This window comes from Lampetra planeri, chromosome 14 (genome assembly GCF_965212315.1).
Source record: "Lampetra planeri chromosome 14, kcLamPlan1.2.h2, whole genome shotgun sequence".
Taxonomy (NCBI): domain Eukaryota; kingdom Metazoa; phylum Chordata; class Hyperoartia; order Petromyzontiformes; family Petromyzontidae; genus Lampetra; species Lampetra planeri.
In genome coordinates this window covers 9,465,482-9,491,375 of record NC_136120.1, presented here as the reverse complement: position 1 = coordinate 9,491,375, position 25,894 = coordinate 9,465,482, and the positions used below count along the sequence as shown (strand labels likewise).

General features: G+C 45.4%; 1 protein-coding gene across 1 annotated transcript in view; it reads right to left on the bottom strand.

The window, feature by feature from the left end:
- Positions 1–25,894, bottom strand: part of OTOF (otoferlin) — a 126,846-nt gene that overhangs the window by 25,949 nt on the left and 75,003 nt on the right. Inside the window, exons 17-33 of the mRNA XM_078600533.1 lie at positions 23,715–23,874; positions 22,307–22,493; positions 21,629–21,815; positions 20,479–20,702; positions 16,956–17,064; positions 15,849–16,020; positions 15,219–15,440; positions 14,182–14,272; positions 12,886–13,002; positions 11,998–12,150; positions 10,219–10,411; positions 9,531–9,655; positions 9,042–9,176; positions 5,511–5,672; positions 4,261–4,380; positions 3,627–3,788; positions 1,877–2,042 (exon numbers count right to left, since the gene is read on the bottom strand). Coding sequence (XP_078456659.1) covers positions 1,877–2,042; positions 3,627–3,788; positions 4,261–4,380; positions 5,511–5,672; positions 9,042–9,176; positions 9,531–9,655; positions 10,219–10,411; positions 11,998–12,150; positions 12,886–13,002; positions 14,182–14,272; positions 15,219–15,440; positions 15,849–16,020; positions 16,956–17,064; positions 20,479–20,702; positions 21,629–21,815; positions 22,307–22,493; positions 23,715–23,874 — 2,685 coding nt within the window. The remainder of the gene's footprint in view (positions 1–1,876; positions 2,043–3,626; positions 3,789–4,260; positions 4,381–5,510; positions 5,673–9,041; positions 9,177–9,530; positions 9,656–10,218; positions 10,412–11,997; positions 12,151–12,885; positions 13,003–14,181; positions 14,273–15,218; positions 15,441–15,848; positions 16,021–16,955; positions 17,065–20,478; positions 20,703–21,628; positions 21,816–22,306; positions 22,494–23,714; positions 23,875–25,894) is intronic.

Below are 25,894 nucleotides of genomic sequence, written 5' to 3'. Positions count from 1 at the left end.
TAAAGCACAGTCCGCGATAACACGTGAGATGCGTATGCAGGTCAAACAAAGACTGAGGTGCGTGGGTAGTATCTAGAAGCATCCAGCAGCCGTACAACCGCTTATTTCTACTCGTGAGACGTAGTTCTGTTCATTCAATAACGTTTTATCCAATTCGCATCCGCGTTATAAAAAAAATGTGTTTCTGAATACATTCATTGCGTTATATAAGCGTTATGAAAACAAGCGTTATAGGAGAACAGACTGCAATGTAATCCTCATGCTTGCACAGAGGTGCTAATCTTCCCAGCGAACCGGCCCAGAACGAGCTCTCTAAGCCTGCTGATGAGAGGCCACTGAAACTACATTTCTCTTTTTCCCACCCACAGTTACCTGAGTAACAAATTCTTTAAATAAATAAGAACAGATAAATATTATACATATCAAGGGGGTAATCATTTTAAAAGAAACATGTTGATGCACAAAAGTAATTGTGCACAATAGTGGTAAAATGTAATTAGGTTGCAATTAATTACAATTAATTAACATATCTTAACATGTAGTCGTTAATGACACATGTATAATTACGTGATTCAACCAAAAAAACCTTCATGAATGAATACATATAACATGCTCAATTAACATACACATGACACGATCATTCATACGTTCATGTATGTAACGCTTTATATTGAGTTGTGATTTGTGATCTTTTAACGCGCCGAAGCATTGCGTCCAGCTTGCCATAGCCACAGACAGTGGCCACTACCGAGTGACCAATCAACACGCACACCAACTTAGATCATGTTCGTTTCGCCAAGTGCCACTTTTTTCAAATTTTCTTGATGTGTTTTTCACACCTGATGATGATTGCTTGTGTTGCAGTCGAAACGTCGTGAGAATTTTATTGTTTTATATTTTTATTATTTTATTGTTTCCCTTCTACGTGACTTTACCGAAAGAACCAAGAATATAATATGCCCAAACACAGTTTCTTGGGCAGTATTCTGCACAGGCAGCACAGTGCTTGTAACAATGTTTGATGCATGCAGTGTGGGCATATAATACAAAAATAATATTCATTTATTTATGATGAGGTGAGAGCCCACTGAGAGGAAAATTATCTTTCTCTAGGGAGGCGTGGATCAATGGGAGTCCAGCACGGAGAGCCATTTACCTGCACACAAAGACAAATACAAAGATCCCCAGGATAGCCTGTTTAGATGGTTGGGGCAAGTGCTGTTAACGAGCAGCACCTATGAAGGCCGGCATGGCACACCAGGGGGTGGTCGGTCAGCACCATGCCCGCCTGCCTTTGTATCCCCAGTGGCGATATTTACACATCGCACCAGGTACTCATTTGAGGCTGAGTCGGCCTAGGGGAGGCCCAGAACCGATTCAGGTAATCGTCACTGGTATTGGCTGTGAGCGGGAATCGAACTTGGGTCGCCGGATTCGTAGCACACGCACGTGCACACCGCGTATACACCCACCCATATACACACTCACACACGCACACGCACAATGTGCTTGAAAATACAACTCTGGCTCTCAATCCACATCGGTCCCTTATCCTCCCCCACTACTCCACCCGAACTTCCACCTGAACTTCGTAAAAGCGCATAAACATGCACATGTGTACACGGTCCTTGGACGGGACTGGAAATTGAACAGTACGTGTAACAATTCACCCCGCTTTCCCTTCACTCCAAATGGATTCTGCATCCGCGGAAGCCGATCGTGATGATAGGAAATGTCAGACCGACAACAGCAGAACTTTTTTGCTGTCGTGGAAACAACCTCGCCTGGTGAATAATCGGCTGGTGCGCGCTGTCACCTGCGGGCACACACTTTAGCACACAAGACCCAGATGCAGGCGCGGGTCATTAAAGGTTACCTATGGTGCGGATGTTGGCTGCCTTGGTCTTGCTGGGCGCCCGCAGAATGAACTTGCGCAGGGAGGTGACGGTGTGCGTGCCCACCAGGGTGTAGCGGCCGAACGCGCGGCAGTCGACCACGCGGATGTTGAGGGGCGGGTGCAGCAGCTCGTTGTCCGGTAGGTCCTGGAGGCGAAGGAACACGCCGTGTCATGCTCTCCCGGAGCCGTTCCGCACAAGCCGGCATCGCCATCATTTGCTCATCACCATCGCTCGCTCATCACCATCGTTCGCTCATCACCATCATTTGCTCTTCACCATCGCTCGCTCATCACTGATGCCGGCATAGCCATCGTTCACTCATCACCAACGTTCGCTCATCACCAACGCCAGCATTGCCATTATTCACTCTTCACCATCATCGCTCGCTCATCACCGATGCCGAGGAAAGTTGCTTTAACCGCCCTCATCGAGCTCAATGTCATTGTCACCGTACACATGATGTGGCAGGGTGCTCGTATCCACTGCTTGGCCCTAATCCAGTACTATCGGAGACAGTACGGGAATCATTGATAATATTCTGAGCTTTAAAGAACGTTATTTTTTCTTCTGTATTATATATTCGTGATTTATGATTTAAATTGTGCATTCTTAAATATGTAATCGTTTGTTGTTAAAGCGATAAGTCGAGAAATGTCTGTGCTCTCCGGCTTCCTGGTTGGTATGTGGGGCAATCTCGACCAGCTGGCTCAATAAATCTCAATAAACAAAAACAATTCCACATTTGTACGGTGTGAGACATTCACTACATAGTGTGGCCAATGCTGACCTCGTGATAAGCAATACTTATTTTATTAACCCTGGAGGGATGATGGGGCCGAGTCAATCCCCAACTTATTTTAACCTTCTAGTTTAGTATTGAGCTGTTATAGTTCAACCTGCCCCGGTGAGCTCTCTGGCTACGCCTGTACATTCATTGCGTTATATATCCAAGCAGCAGACATCGTGCTGCTCGCAGCAGACATTGCGGCTGTCGCGATTTTCACCTGAAGACGATGGCTTGTGTTGCTATCAAAATATCGTGATTGAATTAGTTTTATTTCTACCTACGTGACTTACCGAAGAGTATAGATTCCTGCAGTGACGAAAGCTTCAAATCAAGATTGAACACACACGCGCTTTACACTTACAACTAACGCTCATTCACGCTCTACTGTTTTCATGAAAACTATGTCCTGGCTGACTTTGCTTTGCAACATGTGTTTTCTAGATTTCATCATATTTTCCCAAACATTTAAACAACGTCAAAGTGTTTCCATGCTCGAACAGATGCAGGAGCTTCGCTCATCCCGGCTGGAGGTCCTCGGCCAATTGGGCAAACCCACTGTGCCTCTGGATCTCATCTCCCAAATCAACTGGTATAACCAAGTGGTATATATTTTACTCTACCCAGATGATGATGATGGCCTGAATTTAACTCATGTCTCAAGATTTGGAGCCCTGTTGCTCTAAGAGGGGTGAAGTACAGGCTGCATAATGTTTACCAGAACAGTATCCTCAGCCGAGTGTAACAAAGAATCCAAGAAGCTGCAGAATCTTATACTCGACACCTGTGATCTGGTATAACCCTTCACTACATCTCATTTCCACATATTTAATCAAGCCACACTACCAATAATCTTGACATTAATTTGGCAGAATACTGCATGTGTGGGGGATTCCGCAGATGCAGTCAGACAGGACATGACTAAGGTGCTCGCGTCTGCTCACCACTTCAAAATGCTTGAAGAGGGTGCTGAAGTTGGGGTTCTGCTTGTAGCTGGGGATCACCACAGACTGCACGCTTTTCCCCGAGCATTCGACGTCCACACGCGGGCGATCGACCGTCACCAGCTGGATCCTCTTCAGGTCCCTCAGGCCCCAGAAGAGCACCTGCGTCCACGCAGAGAGCGGGGAAAAAACCGAGAGGGAGCCATATGCGAGTCGCACGGGAGTATATTCTTAGGTTTTTTTTCGGTGAAGTCACGTAGGTAAAAAATTTAAATTAATAAAAGTAAAATAAAATAAAAATCACGACGTTTCGGAGGCAACACAAGCTTCCGTCTTCAGGTGGAACCGTCACAGCGCGTATTACTTGATACAGCAATCGTGCTGTGACGGTTCCACCTGAAGACAGAAGCTTGTGTTGCCTCCGAAACGTCGTGATTTTTATTTTATTTTTATTTTACTTTTATAAATTTTAATTTTTTACCTACGTGACTTTACCGAAAAAACCTAAGAATATGAATCCTTGCAGTCACGAAAGCTTCAAATCTAGAATCACACGGGAGTGCCCATGCGGCATCTGACTCAACTCAAGTCGCTCGTTTTGATATCTGGCTCGGTGGCGAATGAGTGCGGGCACCTCGATCCGGTACTTGCTGAGGATTGGGCGGATGCCCCTTGGAACGGGAAGGATGGTGCCATGCTCCGTGTCTGTTGGACCCGAGATGGGTGGGAGGTCTCCCTTTCCCGACGGCGGGATCTGCGGAAATGCCGGCGCGTTGTTGTTATCATCAACTTTTTATCCCGCTCCCTTTTGTGTGAACGTGCGGTATGTTTGATTGAACAGAGCAAGTGGGAAACCAGGCAAAGAGAATGCTTTTAGAATTTGTCGAAAATAATTCCAAGTGTCAACGGACATGGAATACAGAAATCTGGAGAGTGCACCAAAGTGAACTTGATAGATAAACGATATGCAGGAATGCCAACGGTGTCAAAAATAATTCCACGTGTCAACAGACATGGATGACAGGAATCTGCAGAGGGCACCAAGGTGAACTTGAAATGTAAACGATATGTAGAAATGCCAAGGGTGTCACAAGTCAAGAAGTGGATGTGTGATATATTATTAAATAGACGTGTGATACTGTGAAAACTCTGTTGTACCAGTAGTAGTAAAATACAGTATATTCAACAGCATTATAATTTGGAATCATTTAATTACAACTGTTATATCTCTAAATAAAAATGATCATTTTTGCAATGAATACATTGACTGTTAAAATAAAATAAATCTTGTTTCATTGGCAAGGCTTTCAACTTGTTTTTTTGTAACTGTATGCACACAAATGTATTACCCGTGTTAATCACATTTTTATTTATAGAGCGTCTTCACTCAAGGCGCTTGACATAACTGACAAAACGGTGACACAATGGAATGATGCGGTTACTACTATTTTTATTTTACTAGATAAGGCCCACTGAGCAATACAGCTCTTTTTCAGAAGCGACCTGGCCACAAATGATAGCTCAATGAAGTGGCTTATCACGTGGAAATTTAAAGCAGCCAAATACTCTAAACGCATGATGTTGATTCTAAATGTGGTGGCAAAAACTGGAGGACCCGGAAAAAAATCCACGCGACCACGGGGAAAGAGACACGTGCAAACTCCAAACATACAGGCGTCAGGGTGGAGATCGAACCCACGACCTCCTGTATAGCAGGCGAACTACAAGGATTACATCACGAAGAAGATTTCCAGACGAGGGTCACGGTTCATCAACAACAACGACGACGAGCGACGTCGGCTCGCACAGAGTGGCTGGACTCCACCGGGGGGGGGGGGGGGGCGGTCGGGGCGGTGGTGCGGGGCGAGTGGGGGAGGTGGCTACCTGCAGGAGCTCGAAGGCAGCGAGCAGTTCTCCCGCAGTGGAGTTCCCCCGGTAGATCTGGTAGTAGTCGAGCTGCGGGGGGAAGCGCGGCGCGTCGTACTTCTCGTTGCTCATTTTCACCACGGGCTTGGCCAAGGCTCGTCCGATGAAGTCCGCCTTCCCCTGCAGAGTCACGCAGCCGACCGCAGAGGCTCGGACGCTCACCGCCGCCACGTGTGGCAAAAACACTCTCGCGGGGTGAAAACGTTCACGGTCGGTGTAAAGATCGTGTACGAATCTACGTGATGCACTGTACAGAGGAGTGAAATCGGCGCTGCCGCGGCGATAAACGAGTCTTACCGAACCTCCCAATTTCGACGGCTGATGTTGTGTGACAATAGCAAAACGTTAAAAGTTTTCTTTGGCAACTTTCATTCGAAATACACAAGTGACAAATTCAAGCCAGAAAACAAGCGATCATCCTTACGTGCACATCACATGAACGCTGTATTTGAAATTCTGCATTGCGACGCTCATGCAAGCTGAAGTGGACCATTTCAAATGCATACGTTTACACAGGACATGTAACAACACCAATTATGTTTTCATTTGGACTTGGATCAGATTTTTTTCGGCTCAAAAATTACAGCTCATCTTGTCAGTTGCATGAAGAAAATCCAAAGAGTTGCTGTTAATGTCGTGTAAGTTGCATTTGATTTCGTACGACAGGCAAGAGTAACATATGTGGGTGACTGCTCTACAAATACAACGCATGAAGCCACTCAAAAAGCTGCGAGCGCTCTCTTGGTGTCCTGGCCCCAGGGCAAGCCACCTTAAAATCCATGACACCCGAGGGTCCGAACTGGCAGAACCAGCACAAATCTGTGACAGCAGTGCCTGCTATTCACACTGTTAACTGAATTCACGTTTTAAAAGTGGACAATTGTAGTATATATTTATATATTTCTTGATTTTCACAACAATGATTAATCAAGCGCAGGTACAGTGTGTGTAAGGTGCCGACGTAACTTTCCCTCATGCATGAATGAAGATGCCAAGCTGGGCCTTGTAATGTATAGATTTGCATTTTCGAGTGAAAATCACGACCATTGATTTACCTGGGATTGGGACTAAAATGTGGTCCAGTTAAAGTAAACAAATGTAAAATATGTATGCAAAAGTGGAAAAAATAGGGGCATTTTTTGCACACAATCAATCGGTAATGCACACACGTGCAGATTTCAATATAGCATACAAATCTGTGTTCACAGAATGTTACCGATTTTGGTGATGGACCTCAGGGTGTGTGGATGAAGGATGAGCTGTAGGGTTATGGAGCTAAGGCAGGCAGGTCTTGCTGTGCCAAAGCTCAGACATTCGGGGCAATGTGCCCCATCTCACTCTGCCCACGGACAGTTGTTTCTTGCCCTCGGGCCACACATGGACATAAGCAGGACACCCTTGCGACTACTTGACAGCGACACGCCTAACAACAGCAGCAAGCTATACTTATCTACATCCACCAATTTGAGCAGTATAAAATAGAAATGCAAATATATGATAAAGTAAGTAAATTATAGAATAGAAATTAGAACAGTTATATAGTGATGGCACGCGGTATCACACGGTCACAATGTGTGAAAGCATCTATCAGGCCGTGACAATTAAATAAACGTGAAATAAACAGTCGAGTCTAAGTGACTAAGTGACATGTGGGGTAACGTTGGTGATGTTTGGGAACCGCGTTCACGATTGGTAGTGCACTGCTGTTTACAACTGTTTCAGAAAAAGCAAACACAAAACAACATCACAGTTTAATTCTCAAAGAGGAAATGCAAAAGTCACGCGCGCAACGTGAAAACGTGTCAAGGGTGCGCATATACTTTACGCAGTCGCAGAACATGTTATGTATCTTATAACAATGCTTCAGAAATATATTCCCAGTCTTTGAATTTAACAGCTACCATTAACTTTATGTCCGTCAAGCAGACCTGCAGTTTATAACAAAATCCCAGTTGCCGAGCAAGTTGCTGGGGTGAAACATTGAGTGCTGAATCACAGATGAAAACTGACTGCTTTGTAGACTAAACTATGTTTTATTTGACCAGGTAAGGCCCACTGAGCTATATAGATATTTTTCAGAAGCGACCTAACCACAAATGATAGCTCAACAAAGTGGCTTATCGTTTGGAAATGTATAGCAGCCAAATATTGATTATAAATGTGGAGGGAAAAACCGGAGGGCCTGGAGAAAAATCCACGCAAACCATGGTGAGAACATGCAAACTCCAATTATGCAAGCGTCATTGTCAGGATTGAACCCACGACCTCCTGTATACCAGGCGAGGGAGTTAACATCTCGCCACCGTGGTGCTCCCTTTATGGTGAGTACAGTAAGGGAGAGGATCTGGGTGCTCCAGTATTCTCATAGACAGCATGTACTACGTTCATATACAATATGACCTCTTAGTTGAATTATTTAGCCTAACCCTACATTTTCTGAGCTGTTCAATGGAGGTGCTATAATCAACACCGTGTACGAGTGTGTAGCTATGGGAGTCAGAGAGGATGCCTGGAGGAATCTCTGGCTCTGTCAGCACCCATAATATTTATTCAGAATCTTGATTTTGACGGCAGGAGGAATCCAATGAGCTATTAAGCTCTTTTTCACAGATGTCCACCGTGTGTGCGTGTGCCCACTTCCTCCATGACTACAGCACCGGTATCGAAGATTCATAAAACGTCTGCCGCAGCTAAACCAGCTTTGAGAGTCTTGATATGGTGAGCCAACATTTGTTCCACTATAAATAATAATATAAACTGTATCCAGAATAGTTATGCAAAAAGGCATTGCATATGGATAAATATATGACTATAGGTCTAATTATACAGAACATCTGCCCACTCCCAAGAAAAATAAGCAAATTATCAAACAAGTTCTGCCCAAATTTAATTTGGTAGGTGCCAGTAGTACTTAGCATGCAATGGTACGGGAGTGGATTCAGTGGACTCAAACACGATACTTACAGTGCTCATCAAATTGGTCACAAGAAAGCACTTGTTAAATGTTATTCACATCGGGCACTATGTGCAGCCTCCAAACCTTATTAACTCGACGTATCTGGCCTCTCTGTGCATGTGCTATCAAGTAGGGCCATTGCCCGAAACGTCACCGATTTTTATTTTATTTTAAGGCCACAGTGTTGAGTTTTTTTCTCATGTTGACTGTGCATGTACACAAACTGCCGACGCGGTATCACCAAAATAATTTATCCTGGTCGGAATTAGAGGTCGATTTAAGAACCAGAGGTTAATTTATTGTCAATGTATCCAACCCTCGTTCCCAGAGACAACTTCACCAATGAACGGGATATCAATGCTCGTTTTGCTTTAATCGGTTTCCTCAGCCACCTGGAGGGAACCCAGCAGCTATGACGTCAGCTGAAATCATCAGTGAGTGGTGTGAGAGGCTTTGCTGAGACCCTGCGTTGAATGCATTAATTACTGTGAATATGCAATTACAAGAACTGAACACTGGATCAGAAAACATACCACCGTGTCCTGGTCGAAGACCTCGATGACGATGATGGGTGGGTCATCTCGCAGCTCCTGAGCTTCTCCATAGAGCTCAATGCTGTCGAACACCAGCATTTGGTCCCACGTGGGACACAAGGTCTCTGGGATGACCTGACAGGGGGCAAAGCAGACCACGGTGAACAAACAGAGCGCGTCTGCTCACCCTTTTGCCTCTCACAAGCCGGAGAAGTTGAATGGCCTTAATGGAATCTAGTACTGAAGCACGACCACAGGACAACGATGGAATAAAAAGCAAGAAGAGATTCAATTTCGAAACACGTGCTCAAATACGGCTACGATGAAGCCGCAGAATTCCCGTTTGCGAATGCAAACGGGAATTCTGTGTAAAACCCTGCAACTCACAAGGCAGTCAAACAGCCTTGCAGCAGTTCCACTGTACTGGCAGGAGCGGCACTACGCTCGTACGTGCTGGTGGGAGCGTGCGATGAGCCCTGTGGTTTGTACCTCGGTGGCCTGGCTGTGCGTGGAGAAGATGATTCTGCCAAACGGGTCCGAGAGCCCGGTGCTGTCGGCTGCGAAGAGGCTCCGCGCCTGGTACATGTGGACCCGCAGCTGGAACATTTGCTTTTCTGCAACAAAATGGGTTAAAGGTATGAGGAGAAATAATACCGTGCCAAGTGTAAAGCAACAATTAAAGAGCAAAACACTGTGGTTGTAGTTTCATTTAATTGCAATAGAAAATCATCTTTCTATTTCATTAAGATTGTATCTTTTCTTGTGTGTGAAGTTGAAATTTTTTTTTATGTAGTGCTTTGAGATACTTCAATATGAAAGGCGCTTCATAAAATAGATGTTATTATTATTATAAATCGGATTTTTGGGAGTATGGGACATTCATGTTATATATATATACAAATGTATTTTAAAAAATCACCCTCAATGTTGGAGTCATTTTTTCAGCCCCCTACTCTACGTGCAGATCAAAGAGCAACCCCAGTGATATCCACATGACAAGTGTATTGATGTTTATGACAAGCACATTGATTGATGTTGGATGACAGAGTAACAACCGTCAATGTGCGTACATTTGAAATCCCATTCTCAATACGTTTTACCACCCATTATTCGTTTTTTTCTCGGTGCCTCTTTCCTCGACGTTTCATGCGGCACGTCAAACTCTAATGGTTCTAACCTTTATAGATGAGGCTGATGGGTGGCAAGGCTTGTGCGATAGGGCTGCTGTTCTTGGCCTTTTTCTGCTCGTAGCCATTGGGCAAGCCGTTCATGAAGTCCTTGCGATGTTTGTGCAGGCTGAGCCAGAAGTAAGCCTCCAGCTTAGCCTGCACCGTCCAGCCTCCGGAGCCGAAGCTCTTCTTCCCGGGCAGCTGCAACCACCAAAGACAAAGATCCCCCGTATAGCCTTAACAGACTGTTGGGGCAAGTGCTGTTCACTAGTAGCACCTATGAAGGCCAGAACAGCACACATCAGGGTGGATGGCCAGCACCATGCCTGGCCGCCTTTGTCTCCCTATCGGCAATGTTTACACACTGCACCGGTACTCATTTGAGGCTGAGTCGACCTAGGGGAGGCCCAGTACCGGGGTCAGATAATCATCACTTGGGTTGGCGGGTTCGTAACGCAGTGCGTTAACCGCTGCGCCTCCCCCTGCAACCACCACCGCCTCCATCGTGAACACAAGAGATTGACACAAGCGAGGTCTGGCATGGGAGGCAAGCGATTAGGATCCCCTTGTGGATGCACGAGGGAAAAGTTTCGGGTCTTTTGTTAAGCAGGAGAATGAAATGCGTACCGATAACCGCCTGTGCGGTGAGATTCTGCCCTCTGAGGGATGTTCCTGTGAACCTGTGATGCCTGTGACAGTGAGAAATATTTCAAGTGATCTGTACAATATGTTTATATTCGCTAATAAAAAAAAAACATATATGAACAACATATTACCAATGGCACTCAAAAGGTTTTCTGAGCAAGATGGTCTAATTGCATCACTCGCAGTCCAGCACAAGGAGCATACAATCCTAAGAAAATAATAAATAACAAAATGCCGTAAATAAAAAAAACATATCCATGGCACGGGCACCACACTGACGGCCTACTCGAATCACATATACTTAAATGTGCAAGGACTTGTAAACGTGGTATTAAACGGATTAGGAATTGTGGGCAACGTAAGACATGCGGCCTTGAGCGCATCACGAGAATCGGTGTCACAAGGCCCGGGCCCAGGCCGAAAGCAACGAGACCAAGCCGAGACTAAGGCCCGGAGTCTTTCGGTGCAGATCGGTGTCGAGGCCAGTCAAGGCTGCATCCTCCAGCCTGAGGTCAGTGTCAAGGACAGTGCCTCTAAGCCAAGTCCTCAGACTGACGCCACAACCATGAAGCCAGGACCCACGGCCGAGAGCTGACCCGAGGTCAAGCCGGCCTTGAAAAGACCGGTCTCCATTATGACACAAACAGTGGGCTTGATAACGAAAACACAGCTCGGCTTCATGCAGTGAGCTAGAGAAGGGGTCTGCAACCTTTCAAAGAAGAAGAGACTTTGTTTTTAACCAAAATAATTCTAGAGCCGCATTACACGCAGAGCTACTTGTACACAAACACAGCAGGTATAGAGCACTTCAATGAACAAGATAGGTGTTGGAGTAAACTGCGTCTATTTAGTTTATTTCCCCCCTTAGTTATTCTTTAACAATACAGTTTGACAGTTGTACATTTTGTCATCACCAAGCCAATCAAGTGACATATTCTCTGCTATATTTAAGCAATAGTGTTTACGTTAAGTTACGTTTTAAGATTTATGTTTCCCACAACGGGGGCAGCCAAAGTGGGGGGGTGGCGGGTAGACAATCAATTAGCCACATGCGGATCCGGATCCGCAGGATTGCCGACCCCCTGAGATAGAGTTCCATGTGGGCAGGCCGAGTGGAGGGACGCAGGGACGCGAGTCCTCACCCGGAGGAAGAGGGTCTTGATCTTCCCGCAGTCCTTGCCCATCTCGTCGTCGATGGGCGAGTAGAGGATATCCTTGGCCGAGATGCGCGCGTATGCCACGCGCTTGTTGTTGCTCAGCATCCACACGTACACATCGGGCACGCTGTGCTGGGGCTGGACCACACGGGCGCAGTTACTCGTCAAGCCTGTGCGGACGCTGTGCGCGCGCAATGGTGGCCATGTCACGCAGAGCGATCGTGACGAAGCGATCCTGCTCCACGATCCGTAACCCATGAGGCCATGAGCAGCAGCATCGCTATGTCACGTTACCCAACACTCAAGGCGCCGTGGTGGTGAGATGTTAACTACCTCGCCTGGTATACAGGAGGTCGTGGGATCGATCCCAACCCTGGCGCCTGTACATTTGGAGTATGCATGTTCTCCCCGTGGTCGCATGGATTTTTCTCCGGTTTTTCCCTCCACATTTAGAATCAACATGCGTTTAGAGTATTTGGCCACTATAAATTTTCACATCATAAGCGACTTCGTTGGGCTCTCATTTGTGGTCAGGTCGCTTCTGAAAAAGCACTAAATAGCTCAGTGGGCCTTACCTGGTAAAATAAAAAATAGTTTAGTTTTAGTTTCCTCTCAACTTATGTTTCAGCGTGGTGGGCACTGCCAGTGTCTGTCAAGGCTACCTGTTAACGAGCAGTGGTCCACCACGTAGGTGAACATCTGCATACATATGAATGTTTTTGAATACATTTATTTTCCATTTTAATGTTTGTCACACGCATTTTTATTATAAAGTTATTTGATTAATTTAACATTTGGATAATTGATCCACCAGTGCCATCTCCATGGGCTATAAACACATGGCACTGCGCCTGGCAGCGAGGGTGCCCCCACCTCATCAGCGAGGAAGCGGAGCTTCTGCAGGAAGTTGTACGCTTGCTTAAGCTTCTCCTTGAGCGTCGCCCGCTTCACGTTGATTCTCAGCGTCTTGGCCTGCATGGCCATCGTCTCCTGTGGTGAACGAAGAGAGGAACTTTTACGGAAAAGCAGTCACTTGAAAAAATGTGAGTTTATACGACATCTCAATGCGAACGCATCTCAACGAGCTGTACAGAAACTATGGACACAGGAACTATTGTGCTACCAAAATACGTAATTGTATTGCAGTGTTATGTTGTGTCCATAGTGATGTTTCTACAAGTTGGTAGAAGGTAATTTTGTAATTTCATTCTTTTATACATACATTTTCCCGCCAGTGGAAGCCGATATATAATAGGCTGAAATGAGATCATGTGTTGAGTGACAGCTCTGTGATTGGTTGCCTTGGGCCCATGTGGTTTTGACACGACACCTCTACTGTGAACATAATAATGGCCATTTTAGAATCTACCAAAACTACTGATGCATCGATATTTAAAATGTATTTGTTTAACCAAACGAACCTTTTTTTTTATTGTAGTTACTTCTACAATGCTATACTTTTTTATATTTTAAAGACAGAGGAAGACCTGACAGGGTGAAATTCCTCGCTCAGATCTGCTGCCTCGTTTAAATAGGGCGCGTGGACTGCGACATTAAGGCAAATGGGATGGGAGAGGGCGAAGTTCTTTGGCTGGTCCTAGTTAAGAAAGGCCTTAGCAGGCCATGGCTACCGTTGTAAACCTGCACCATGACTTCAGTGAGCTCTGTGGGCTGAGGAAAGCAGCAAAAGACAGGGGAGGAGGGGGGGGGGGGCTCGAGGGCCCGTAGAGGCAGGCCTGCTATTGGCTGTAGGGAATGTGAGATCTGGGAGGAAGCCAAACCATTACATTCCGAGGACGACATTTATTTTTCATTACGCTTATGTGTATCATAAATGTGGGGAGATTAAAACGTTTGTATAAGGAGGTATTAAAAACGTCAAGGTGGCATTGTGTGTGTGTGTGTGTGCAGAAAGTTGGCACAGTGGTGAGCACAGTTGGTTCATCTGCCAATCATCTCAGTCAACAAACCCATGGTACCTGGGTCTGTTCCGTGACCTCCTGCCAGCAGCGAGCCTTCGACACTTCAAATGGCCATTAAAGTGCATGTTGCATTTGCACAAGCGGCATAGAGACATCATCACCGCATAGTGGCGAAATACGGCTGTTGTTGCCGTTGTGGGTTTGAGTTGGCGTTGCTATGCGGGTGCGTTGGAGTTGTGGGATTCACCAGCTCGTGTGTACAGGCCTTCAGCCGCTCCTTGTCGAGCCGCGTCTGCCCGTTCTGCTGCTTGTCTTTTTTGGCCAGGGCAACAAATCGCCTGAGAAGCACACGGACACGAAGCCTATTCAAGCTGGCGTCCATCGTATCACAGCAACAAGTTTGCAATGAAAGAGGAGTTCCCACATCAGTGATCTATTCACTGTTCTTGCGATACCACAATCCACATGTGCACATGAGCTTATTTTCAGGTCGACATCCTTTCGGGCATGTTCCATCCATTGCTTGCCACTCCTTTGTCTACCACCGGCCACCACTCCTCCTAGCGATGTGTGCTGCTCAAGCCAAATTACTATTTATTTAACCATTAAATACAATGTCTTTAACGTGCATACTTCTCTAATCCAAGTGTGTCACTTCCTGATTCATTATTACCATCAGGATTCTTCATTCACCATCACTGGAACCACGATCATCATCACTATCATCTTCCTCATCATCGTCTTCACAGTAATCTTTAATATAAAGACGGTCACTTCATCGTCCGCTTTCGGATGCACTTCTGCGGCCGTCTAGAACGCTTTTCCTTTGATTGGATCCGTACAGTGTGAAATAAATTCAACATACATACATACAATCATTGTTGTGAGCTTTGTCTTCAAGTGGCACAGAGCCGTGCCTGGCTCAGTGCTACAGCAGCACAACTCAGTGCAAGATGGAGCAACATCGCACACAGCCCACCCCCCCCACAGTATGCGTTCCTGTGTTGGACGAACTAAAAAAATTAAAATAAATTACTTAAAATTTTCCAGGTAAAACCCACTGACCTATTAGCGTATTTTTTTTAGAAGCGACCTGGCCACAAACAATAGCTCAAATAAGTGGCTTATCACGTGAACGCTTATAGTAGCCAAATAATATGCAAAAATAAATGGGATTGGGCACATGGAGAATGAGGGACAGAGAGAGAAGATTTGTAATCAAGAGGATGATAGGAGACATAGCAGTAGAGGAGAGAGGTGACGTGATGTGGCCCGGTTGCTCACAGGCAGCCCAGGCTGAGCTCCTCCAGGACTCCACGCAGCCGGCGCTCAGGGTGTGGCTTCTCCGTGCTGATGATCTCCTGCACGTCGTTGATGCCCTCCTCGAGCTTGTCGGCGGTGCTCTCCATGATGTTGGAGTTGTAGAGGCGCCAGCGCTGGTCTTGCCAGTGGCTCTTGATGTGGATGCAGGGCTTCTCCTCGTAGTAGGGCAGGTGGTAGTAGTTCCTGTCGGCATTTAAAATTCACTATTCAGGAAAAACAAATGTTGTTTTAAGATCGTATTATATAACAAATCTCATTATATAACAAATTAGTTGTAGTTATGAGTATCTATTTATAGTCTCATATTAAAAAATATATATTTTACAGCTCTTTCTCAATATACTAATGGTAAAAAGGTCTCCTCTTGCCTTTCGGTCATGGGGGTAGTGATTGGGGGCACCCAGGATTAGTTTAGATAACTTGCCAATGTTAGCCATGACCAGGAATCCAACTCAGGTCGCTGGGTTCATGACGCAGCGCATTAAAAACACTGCACCACCGCTCCAGTCGAAAGTCTGATAATTCTGAGGATTATAATCCGAAAGTCTGAGGATTATAATCCTAAGAATTAATGAGGGGTGGGGGGGTCACCTGTCTGTGATGACGGGTTTGCGAGGCGGAGTGGTGGACAAGGTGCCCATGTCGGACTCAAAGTTCTCCTCGTCGAAGGTGCGCGACAGGAGTTCCACCTCGTCGTCGTTGGCCGACTTCTTCTTGCCCGGGTCGGCTTTGTCCGTCCCATCGATCAGGCTGCCGTAGTTGCCTGGTGCACGCAGGCACATGGGCAACCGAGCGACACGAAAAAGGCCGCGAAATTTGGTACGATCAAAAAATCACGGTTTATAAAAACACTCAGGCTAAATAATGTTTTTTTTAATATTTTAAGGAAAAAACAACAAGTCATGTAATTATTATAGTCACCAACAGTGGCTGCAAAGTCAAACATTTTCCCTCAGGCTGGAGAGCATGTGTGACGCGTAATTGTTCGATACCTGAGAGATGAGGAGATAGAAAAGCACTCAAACCCACCCAGACTTTTAGGCTTTGATCTAAAACCCCGTATTAGAGTTTTGATATTTTACATAAACAGTGACACTGACAGAGACCATGGGTGGGATGTTTCACTTGCGCCAAAGTTTCCCATTCCAACGCCATTCAATACGTCGTGGTCATTTCTGTCCGCGAGCGCCACCAATTATGGCTGACCCACGAGCTTCGTGCCACACGCATGCACGTGGACATGTAATTCTCCGCGCAAATAAACACACGGTGTAAAGTTGCCGCCTCAGTGAAGGTGTACAAAACACAATGGGTAAATGACAAATAACACAAAAAACATGTATTGAAAGATCTTGCTATTTTAGGTTACCCGAGAAGGCCAGCACAAGGCCAATTGGTCAGAATGTGAGGGTTTTTCTTCCCTCCTGATAACCGAAAAAAATAAACAATTCTAGTATTATAGTGAGCCTGTTATTCATTAAATAAAAAAAAATCACAGATAAACATCCACGCGTTTCACACACATATTTAATTGCAGGACCATCGCTCATAAGTTAAACAACAAACCCCGTATTTTGACCAAATAGGTTTCATCGGTTGGTAACATACCGTATGGAATTTTATCTACATCTGAAAACCTTGAAAGCAATGTCACAGATTATTTGAAATGATGTTAACAAGCAAGGTGTGAATCGTCACCGATGGTCACTTCGAAGTTAATCGGCTTGTCGCCAATCTTGCGGTCAATCATCGTTGCTTCCAGGAAGGTTCCAAAGAGGAAGAATTCGTCAATCCTCCCCGTGGAATTCTGAGGAGATGAGAACACAGCACAGAGCGCCCCATATAACCTACGTTCCACACCAGCGTCGCGGTGGCGTGCCGTGCTGAGACCGTGCTCCACACAAAGAGAAAAATCCACCGTGTAGCCTTAACAGACTCTTGGGGCAAGTGCTGTTTAGTGAGTAGCACCTACGAAGGCCTGAACACGAGGGGGTGGGTGGCAAGCACCACGCCGGGCCACCTTTGTTTCCCCAGTGGCGATGTTTTTACACACCGCACCAGGTACTCATTTTAAGCCGAGTTGACCTAGGGGAGGCCCAGGACTGGTTCAGATAATCGTCGTTGGCATTAGTGGATATAAGGTCGCTGGGTTGGTAGTGCAGCACGCTAACCGCTACTACACTACCGCTTCGCACACACACAGCTAGCGGAAACCCTAGTGGTGTCATTATTATTTCACAAATACAATGCAATAGATACGGCTTCTTTAATGGAAAACTGTGATAAGAAACAAAGCAATCATTAAACATTTAAACTAAAACTATTATTATCATTGAATCATACAAAAAAAACACAGATGAATATATTTACGCAACGTCTCTCGGTGTAAAATTATATCACAGTAAAGATCCTTAACGGGATTACATTTGAACACGCACAATGTAAATACAAGTAAATGTGCTTAATTTTCCAGGATTTCCACATCGCGTTGTTGCTCAGAATTGTTATATTTTTCATTCTACGCAGCCACGCAGGCAATAACAACTGTTACCATCCAAGCAGTAATCACGCTCAAGCCTGCTTAGCATCCGCGTTCGAATGAGATCGGGCTCATCCCGGGTGATCTGGGGTATTTGGAGCTACGTGTGGGCCACACATCAAGATACGTCGTGGCACTCTACTTATATGTTTCCGAGTATGAATGAATATTCCCATGTGAACCCTAGCATTGTGGCACCAGAAAAGCTGCTCACGAGTTCCTGAGTACCGTCATGCAGTACCGTGAGACCGTGGGGCTCGCAATGCTGTGGGTTTTTAAGGGATCGCAAAAAACACGTTTTATGTGTGTGAGAAATGAGATAAACAAGTTACCATATCTTGCGTTATTATATTACCAATTATTATTCCGATTTTGATCAATAATTAGGAATTAAATGTGTTTTAGTCACGGTACATTGCTGTAAGCGTGTAACATTGCGAACGTAGTCTGTGAAATTTTCAGACTTAAAAAACCGATATTCTAAGCCAATTCTTATCTGAGAGTCCATCTTCTTGTAGCTAGTGTCCTTATAAGTGTACTTATTAGCCACAGTAGGATGGTGTATAGGAAAACAGACATACAGGCAGAGTGAAATGGAATTTCAGTTACAAACTGAATAATTAGCGGAATAATTCATGAGCGCAGAAAACATTCATCGTGGGCAGAGGCGAGGAAAACAGTCAGTGTGGTCTTGATGTTGGTGTACGCCACTGATAGGTAAATTACTAATATAATGAGCCAAGAATGTCTGTGTGTAATGCGCGTGACGTCACTCCACGTCGACCAGCCCCCCTCATTAATAATCATGAACAGGTGGAGTCCTTCCCCCCCCCGTCATTAATAATCATGAACGGGTGACGTCACTCCACATGAAGAAGGTGGAGCGGAAACGAAAATTTGTTTACGCAAATTAGCTTTCATTTTGACCTTTCTTCATGGAAAGTAAAGCTAATAAAGAAATCAACGCAGCAACGAATATAACGAGCCACACAAGGCTGTGTGTGTGTCCTGCGCGTGACGTCACTCCATATGCCCCCCCCCCCATTACTATTCATGTGTGCCTGGATTTTTTGACTAACGCGAGTGGCTATGATAATTTTTTTACGCAAATTCGCTTAAGATTTTATGTATCTTTATAGCAAGTGAAGGCAATCAATAATTCTACGCCGCATCACTGTGCATTTGGTGCCTTTATTTGTTTCTTTGGCATGTCCAACAAAAGGCAAGTCTACTTTACGCTTCCAAATGATGCTACAATAAACATTTCTCTGCTACTTTGCAGACACTGTATCGATTTCCAATTGTTTTCAACCCCAGCAAGCGAAAGTGGAAGATAAGTATCAGAGCAGTGAATTACAAGTCGTTGAACGTCCGTTAAATACAGTGCTACTGTGACATTACGTCAGGTGTTTTATGACATAGTTGCATGCAACAACCACTGCCATTAATGCAGTGCTGCGGTGAAATGCTGTGAGGTGTTTTATGACTTCATTTTGTGCAACATTCACTGCCATTAATGCAGTGTTACAGTGAAATGCAGTGAAGTGTTTGATGACATTCTTTTTTATTATCTTCCCTGCCATTACATTTAGACAAGATACAATTATACTCTGACTAGCTTTACTACCCAGCTTCGCCCAGGACTTGGATTCTTGTCTTGAGTCTGGAAGCTACCCCACATGCCAAATTTCAAGTTTGTTGCATGTTGGGAAGTATGCTAAACATTTCGAACAGACACACATATTCACAAATTTCCCTTTTATATATATGTATAGATCAATTTATTGGTAACTCTAATGCTTATCTTTGGTCTTCGTTATTTGCTAAGTTACTTCAGACATTATCAGCACACTACTTTCTTCACTCTTCGCTATCAAGCGTCCATCGGTGAAGATGCATTTGTTAGTTAACAGCTTCAGGTGATTTGAAAACAGTGCTAAAGTGAAGTTACGGCTTTTTAAAAATTATACAGCCGCAGAGATTATTCGCCTTTGCAACCGAGGCGAAATCGACTTCATCCCGAGAATCGACCAAGCTCCAAGTGATGTCACTCTTCCTTTCGTACTGAAATGACGACAAATTCCGATAATTCCCGCGTATGCGATGATGATCAGCAAGTCACAGGGCCAGACTTGAAAATTTGGGTATTTATCTCAATGGACCCCTATTTTCCCATTGCCAGTTGTACGTGGCTCTAGATCTAAATATCCTCAGCGGATCTAAGTGTTCATCAAGGATAGCCAACTACGGGGAAACCTTTTGAACAGTGATAAGAGATTCACACAAAATGTGGTATACTGGGAAATCTTCTAAAGTCCTGAATTTCATTTAATAAGTTAAGAAAATGTTATTTATGTGCTACATTTCCTAATAAAATTCACAATCACACAATAAAACATTAATTTACATATATAATATTACAGCTTCCATCCTAGGACGGGCTAACAAGCTAGTACAATATAAATACCCAGTCATATAATTGCTTGCTAGTGTCACTGCTGGTGGAAGGGTCTCCACTAATGGAAGCTCTAGAAGGCCTCCTCTCGTGGGTATTTGGCTTACTCTTCCATACTGGCCACATGTCTCTCACCGGTGACTTCTGAATTGCGGGACCGGCGTGTTAACCGCTACACTGTGGTAGCGTTCTTCGTCACTGACATCTCGCATCAGTTTGGACCTCACCTCAGAGATCGGCGGGATGGTCTCCGACTGGATGTCGGTGGAGCTGGTGACATCGGGCGAGGAGGTGTCCAGGAACTCCATGACGATGGAGATGAGGAGGCGGGCGCGGAACGAGACGCCCTCCCCGAGGCCCTCGTTGAGCTCCTGGTGCTCGTCCATCAGGGTGTAGTTCCGCGTCGAGCCGTACATGTTCACCCACGCGGGGCCGAACGTGGGCAGGAAACCTGTGGGAAAATGTTAGAAAAATTATTTCGCGATGATTCCTTGGACATTTAGTGGCTGGGTCACAGGTAAGAGCCCGGCTCTAGCTTGCTCGAGAGCGGCCACGGAAACGAGACACCCAAGTAACCCAACAATGCCGTGACCCCAGGAACCCAGCAGCTCCTTCGCACACATCGGTGCTACTGTTAATGTCTAGGGTAGAGGCTCTCAGTCTGGAGGTTGCACACTTCCAGGGGGCTGCCAAAATTATTCGTTGGTGTCCTCTGAAATGGCATGGGACCTACAAAGTGCCCCGTGTTTTGTGTAAAAAGGGGGCCCGAGGTTTGCCATCGGTGAAGGGGCCCATGGTCTGTTACTTCCGCGTCATGGCGATAATACGCTGTTGGTTACAATGGGATCCATCAAGATCTGTGCCGGAGGTGGTCACCGGTGCAAAAAGGTTAACACCCACTTGTGTAGGGGGTGACTTTTTAAAGTTTCTTATCTGATATTTTTTACCACCGATTATATTTCAATTGTGCCATGGTCATGATGTCAATAAATGATGACAATTCAATCAGGAACTCTCAAAATCTGTCAGAGCTGACCTTGAGCCAATGATCTATTGATTCATTAATGGAATCCACCCAAACTTGATCCTAGTGGTGCTGGCTCAATAGTGCGGGCCCAGTGCATGAGCACCACGAGCTATCTGGCCACTGCTCAGGACATGAAAAAGATCGTGAGGTTTCACAATCAATCATAGGCTTTCACGGTTACGCTGTGCAGCTCTCCGATGTGATTTCGGGTTTTACTGCGTGTTGTTTTTTCGCAGAGCATCTGACAGCTTCCTAAAAGAAGCTCCCGGGAAATGCGGAGTGAAGCATCGCACATCGCCATCGGAGAGCTACACTTCACAACGACGGCTCAGCGGCGACCATCGCTTTACCCTTGTCTCCCTCGTTGGCGATCTTCCTCAGGTCGACGAAGTGCGTGCCGATGGCCACGTCGTTGACCTTGTCGCTGTCTCGGATCTGGATCTTCATGCGCCGCACGAGCGGCGGAAACATCTCCGTGAAGATGACCTGCTCGTTCCACACGGGCTCGCAGCTGCCCTTCTGTACCGACGTCTTGCCCTGAGTGAGCCGAGAGATCGTCGTCGCAAAGAAGCATTCGCTCGAGAACATCCGCGGGGTCGAGAATCAATTTCGCTAATTGAAATCGTAAATGTAGTTGTAGAGCCAATATGTTTACGACGTTGGTAACAGTCGGACGTATGAAAACAAGCACCATACTTCAGAATCGAAATGTTTATGAAGACTAGAGGAATCCGATGAGCTATGAAGCTGTTTTTTTACAGATGTTCAGTCAGGACAGATCAGCAGGTTACAACAACAAAGAATATAAAACAACCAATAGGAGTGCAAAATAGAGAAAAGGTAAGCAACTCATTGTGAGACGGTGAGCTGTGGTGACGGATTGGGAGAAGGCCTTCATCCAGAAGTAGATAGATCACAGCCGCCATTGATCATGATAATTATCCACGTGTGCAAAAAAAATCCGAGATGTGATAACCAAAAAAAAACACAGAACACAACCTACACTCGAGCGTAAATTTAAATGGCACCTTCTGCCCGGCGAAGGAGATAGAGACGTAGGGGTCGACCATGTCCTTGTCATCGCCCGTCAGCGCCTTTTTGACGTTGGCCATGAGGCTGGTGTTCATCTTGGGGAGGCCCTCTGCGCGGTAGATGCGCACGTAGAAGCGGGCCCACTGCCTCTCCACGGGGACGCCCTCCGGCAGCAGGAGGTTGCTGTTTGACGTAAAGCCACGACGCACACGGGGTGTGTCACGGGCGGTGGATGCGCCGCTGGGTATAGTTGACGCAAGAGGCTGAGATCGTCAACAGAAATGAGCATCTACAAAAATGCGTTTGACCCTGTAGGCGCTCTGACGGCAGCTACGACCGGAGTAAAACCCCTGGAGTGTATTGTGAGTGGTGTTGTAATTGCACGGGTAAAACATGTTTATGTGTTTCCTCGTGGGCTTTGCAATATAACTCCCAAATGAGATGTGAACTTAAAATTCGTGTCTAACCGCAAACAGAAAGTCCAACAATTTAGATGTTTTTTCTGCATCATAAGCTTATCTCGGTAGAGTAGTTGTGATTTTGAAGATACAGTACAAGAAGAAAACTCCTCTTGTTTGAGAATTTCATTATCTCCACACCTATCAAAGGTATTCAAGAGTTCAAAAGTAATTGTTTTATCTTAACATGCAGCCGTGTAATGATGCATCAATTCAAATCGATTATTTGACTCACCAATACAAGAATCAATGTGTTTCAACTTGTTTACATCTTATGTGATGGGTTAATGGGAACACTGCAATCACGAGAGGGCCACTATATTCACCACAATATAAAATTAACCTCGGATCCATCTGCAACATCGAATGTGACATATCACACTCTGAAGAGCGTGAAGTGGGTGGCGTCTGCTATTGTTGTTGAGCAACAGAGTGGCGTTTTTGAAATGGAACCCTCAGGAAATTCTGTGGCATCACCTCCCGGGGCCATTCTCTGACGTTACGGCATTGCTCTCATGGCTACAGGAGTTTCGAAAGAACTCACTCTTTGATTCACATTGAACAAATGGAATGTATTTTAGTGATTATATATCGATAAAAAAAAACATTGCCTTCTAAAGTTTAACGTGAATGTATTGTTACAATTCGTGCACAGCAATACCAATGCTAAACAAACATTTGCACCACACGCCGAGTTCGTTGCAACCAGGCGAGGTTTAAACAGTTAACGGCCGCAAATTTGAAAGTCTAATTGATTTGAAATGTAAAAAGAGGTCCAATATTTTGGCAACGTAACAACGACGGAGCATTTGCACCGGAATTCCCCACCCTCAAGACTCGACACGTGCGCTGCACGAAGCTATCACGGCGTGCTGCTGCCCTCGTCGGGCTTGGGGTGCGGGGGAGAGAGGCCTGGATGCCGCCGTGGCCACGTCGAGGCACGCACCCATCCACGTCCTCGTCCTCCGACTCCTTGGACTTGTGCAGCGTCTTGATGGTGTCCCCCTTCCCCACCACGGCAATGTCGCACTTCAGGTAGCCCTTCACGCCCGACGTGATGTCGTCCGGGTCTGACAGCACCGCCCACTTGTGGTAGAACTGGTGCTCTGTGAGACGGAGGCGGGTCAGCGGTAGTGCAGCGGGTTAGTGCCGCTGCGCTACGAAGCCGGCAACCTGCGTTCGATTCCTGCTCACGACCAATAACAGTGGGGAAAATTTGAACCAAAATTTTAAACCATTTTTTTTTTATTTCATCAGGTAAGGCCCACTGAGCTATACAGCTGTTTGTCAGAAGTGACCTGGCTATGACAAATGATTGCTCAACGCGAAGTGGTTGAAAATGTGGCAATGTAGAGCAGCCAATTACGCGTGTTTCTAAATGAGGAAAAAACCGGAGGACCCGGAGAAAATCCACACGACCACGGGGAGAGAGACACGCAAACTCCAAATATACAGGGGTCAGGGTCGGGATCGAACTCCCGATCTCTTGCATACCAGGCGACGGAGTTAACATCTCGACCCTGGGGCACCCAGAAACCAGTCCTGGGCATCCCCTAGGTCGACTCAGCCTCATAGGAGAATCTTGTGCGGTGTTTAAACCATCAGTACTGGGGAGACAAAGGCGGCAAGGTGTGGTGTTGGCCACCAACCCCCTCGTGTGCTGTGGCAGCCTTCACAGGTGCTCGCTGACAGCACTTGCCTAAACAGCCTGTTAAAGGCTACACATGGGATCTTTGTGTGACAGAGAGAATGCAAGTTACAGCTGGGGTACATGTCATATGAACCGGCGGTGTTCAAAATTGAATCATTTATGTATTTATGTATTCATTTGACTGGGTGTGATATTCACTGTGTGAATGCAAACGGTATCATGTGTTCGTTTAAAATGTGCGGTCAAGTGTCATTACGTGTTTGCTACGTGTGTGTCTTGGACAGCCGTGCAAATGAGACGTTCCATCACGAAGGGAATTTCCAGTATTTTAACAAATGAAATAAAAATGCACGTCGGGTATTGATAGGCCTCTGACACTCGGCACCCTCAACATTTAGATCATCAAAGCGTTTGCTATGCTACGTTGATTTTTTCCGATACCATTTAATTTTTCCAATGAGATTAACGTGAAATGTGATGTGTGTGTGGTTTAATGCATGACTTGGCGGTAATAAAATGTACTCATCATCAGCGTTTCTTAATATTCCAGCAGAGTGGTGCAGCGTGCGAGCAGATTAAACCGATATTCAGAAGGGTGCAAACTCCTGACGGGGGATGCCTACGCTGGTCATTCGTCAATAAACTAAATACGAACAGTACAGCACAATCTACGGGACCCTTTTTGGCAGTATTAATATGATAAAAGAGAAAAAAATTAACCCGTAAAAACAAAGTTTTTCACTATAAATCCTTTATATGCGTGGCGGCTAGAGTCCTCTCGTCCTCTGGCTTGAGATGGCTGCCACCTATGGGTCAGATGATTGCCTTCCACCATTAAGCAATTGGTAATTAAAAAAAAAAAATTCCTTATAGGTGTAAACATTGGGAAATTTTTTTCACGAAAATAAATTGTCACGCACAACGAGTCTGTGTGCAAAATGTCAGCTCGATTGGATCACGGGAAGTGGGTTAAAAAACGACCGAAACATTTGCACGGTCGTAAGCGCGCAAGCAAGCAAGCAAGTGAACTTAATATAAAGGATTTAAAAAAGGCTTTACCCTTCCTTGAAATAATGCAAGAGGTGTTAAGATGTTAAAATACCAAATAGACACCTATTACAAAGGTATTCGGGTATGCATTCACCACACATACTTGTGGTATAACATGCCAACCAATATTCTTTCATAATGTATGCATTGTCCTTGAAACTGATTGGCCTACACCAGAGAAAGCCTCCGTCACGGCCTTCTCTCGCCGGTGCTGTAGAGTAAAGAACGCAAAAAATGTGAACCGCACAAGGACGATGCAAATGCCAAAGCGTTAATAGCTAAGGCTATGGCAGTTTTATCTACAAAGGTTAGATAATATCAGTTTCAAGGGTAATACATACATTATCGAAGCATATTTGTTTGCATTTTTTTTACCACGTGTGTGTGCGGTTAATGCAGACTTGATTCTTTGTAATAGGTGTCTA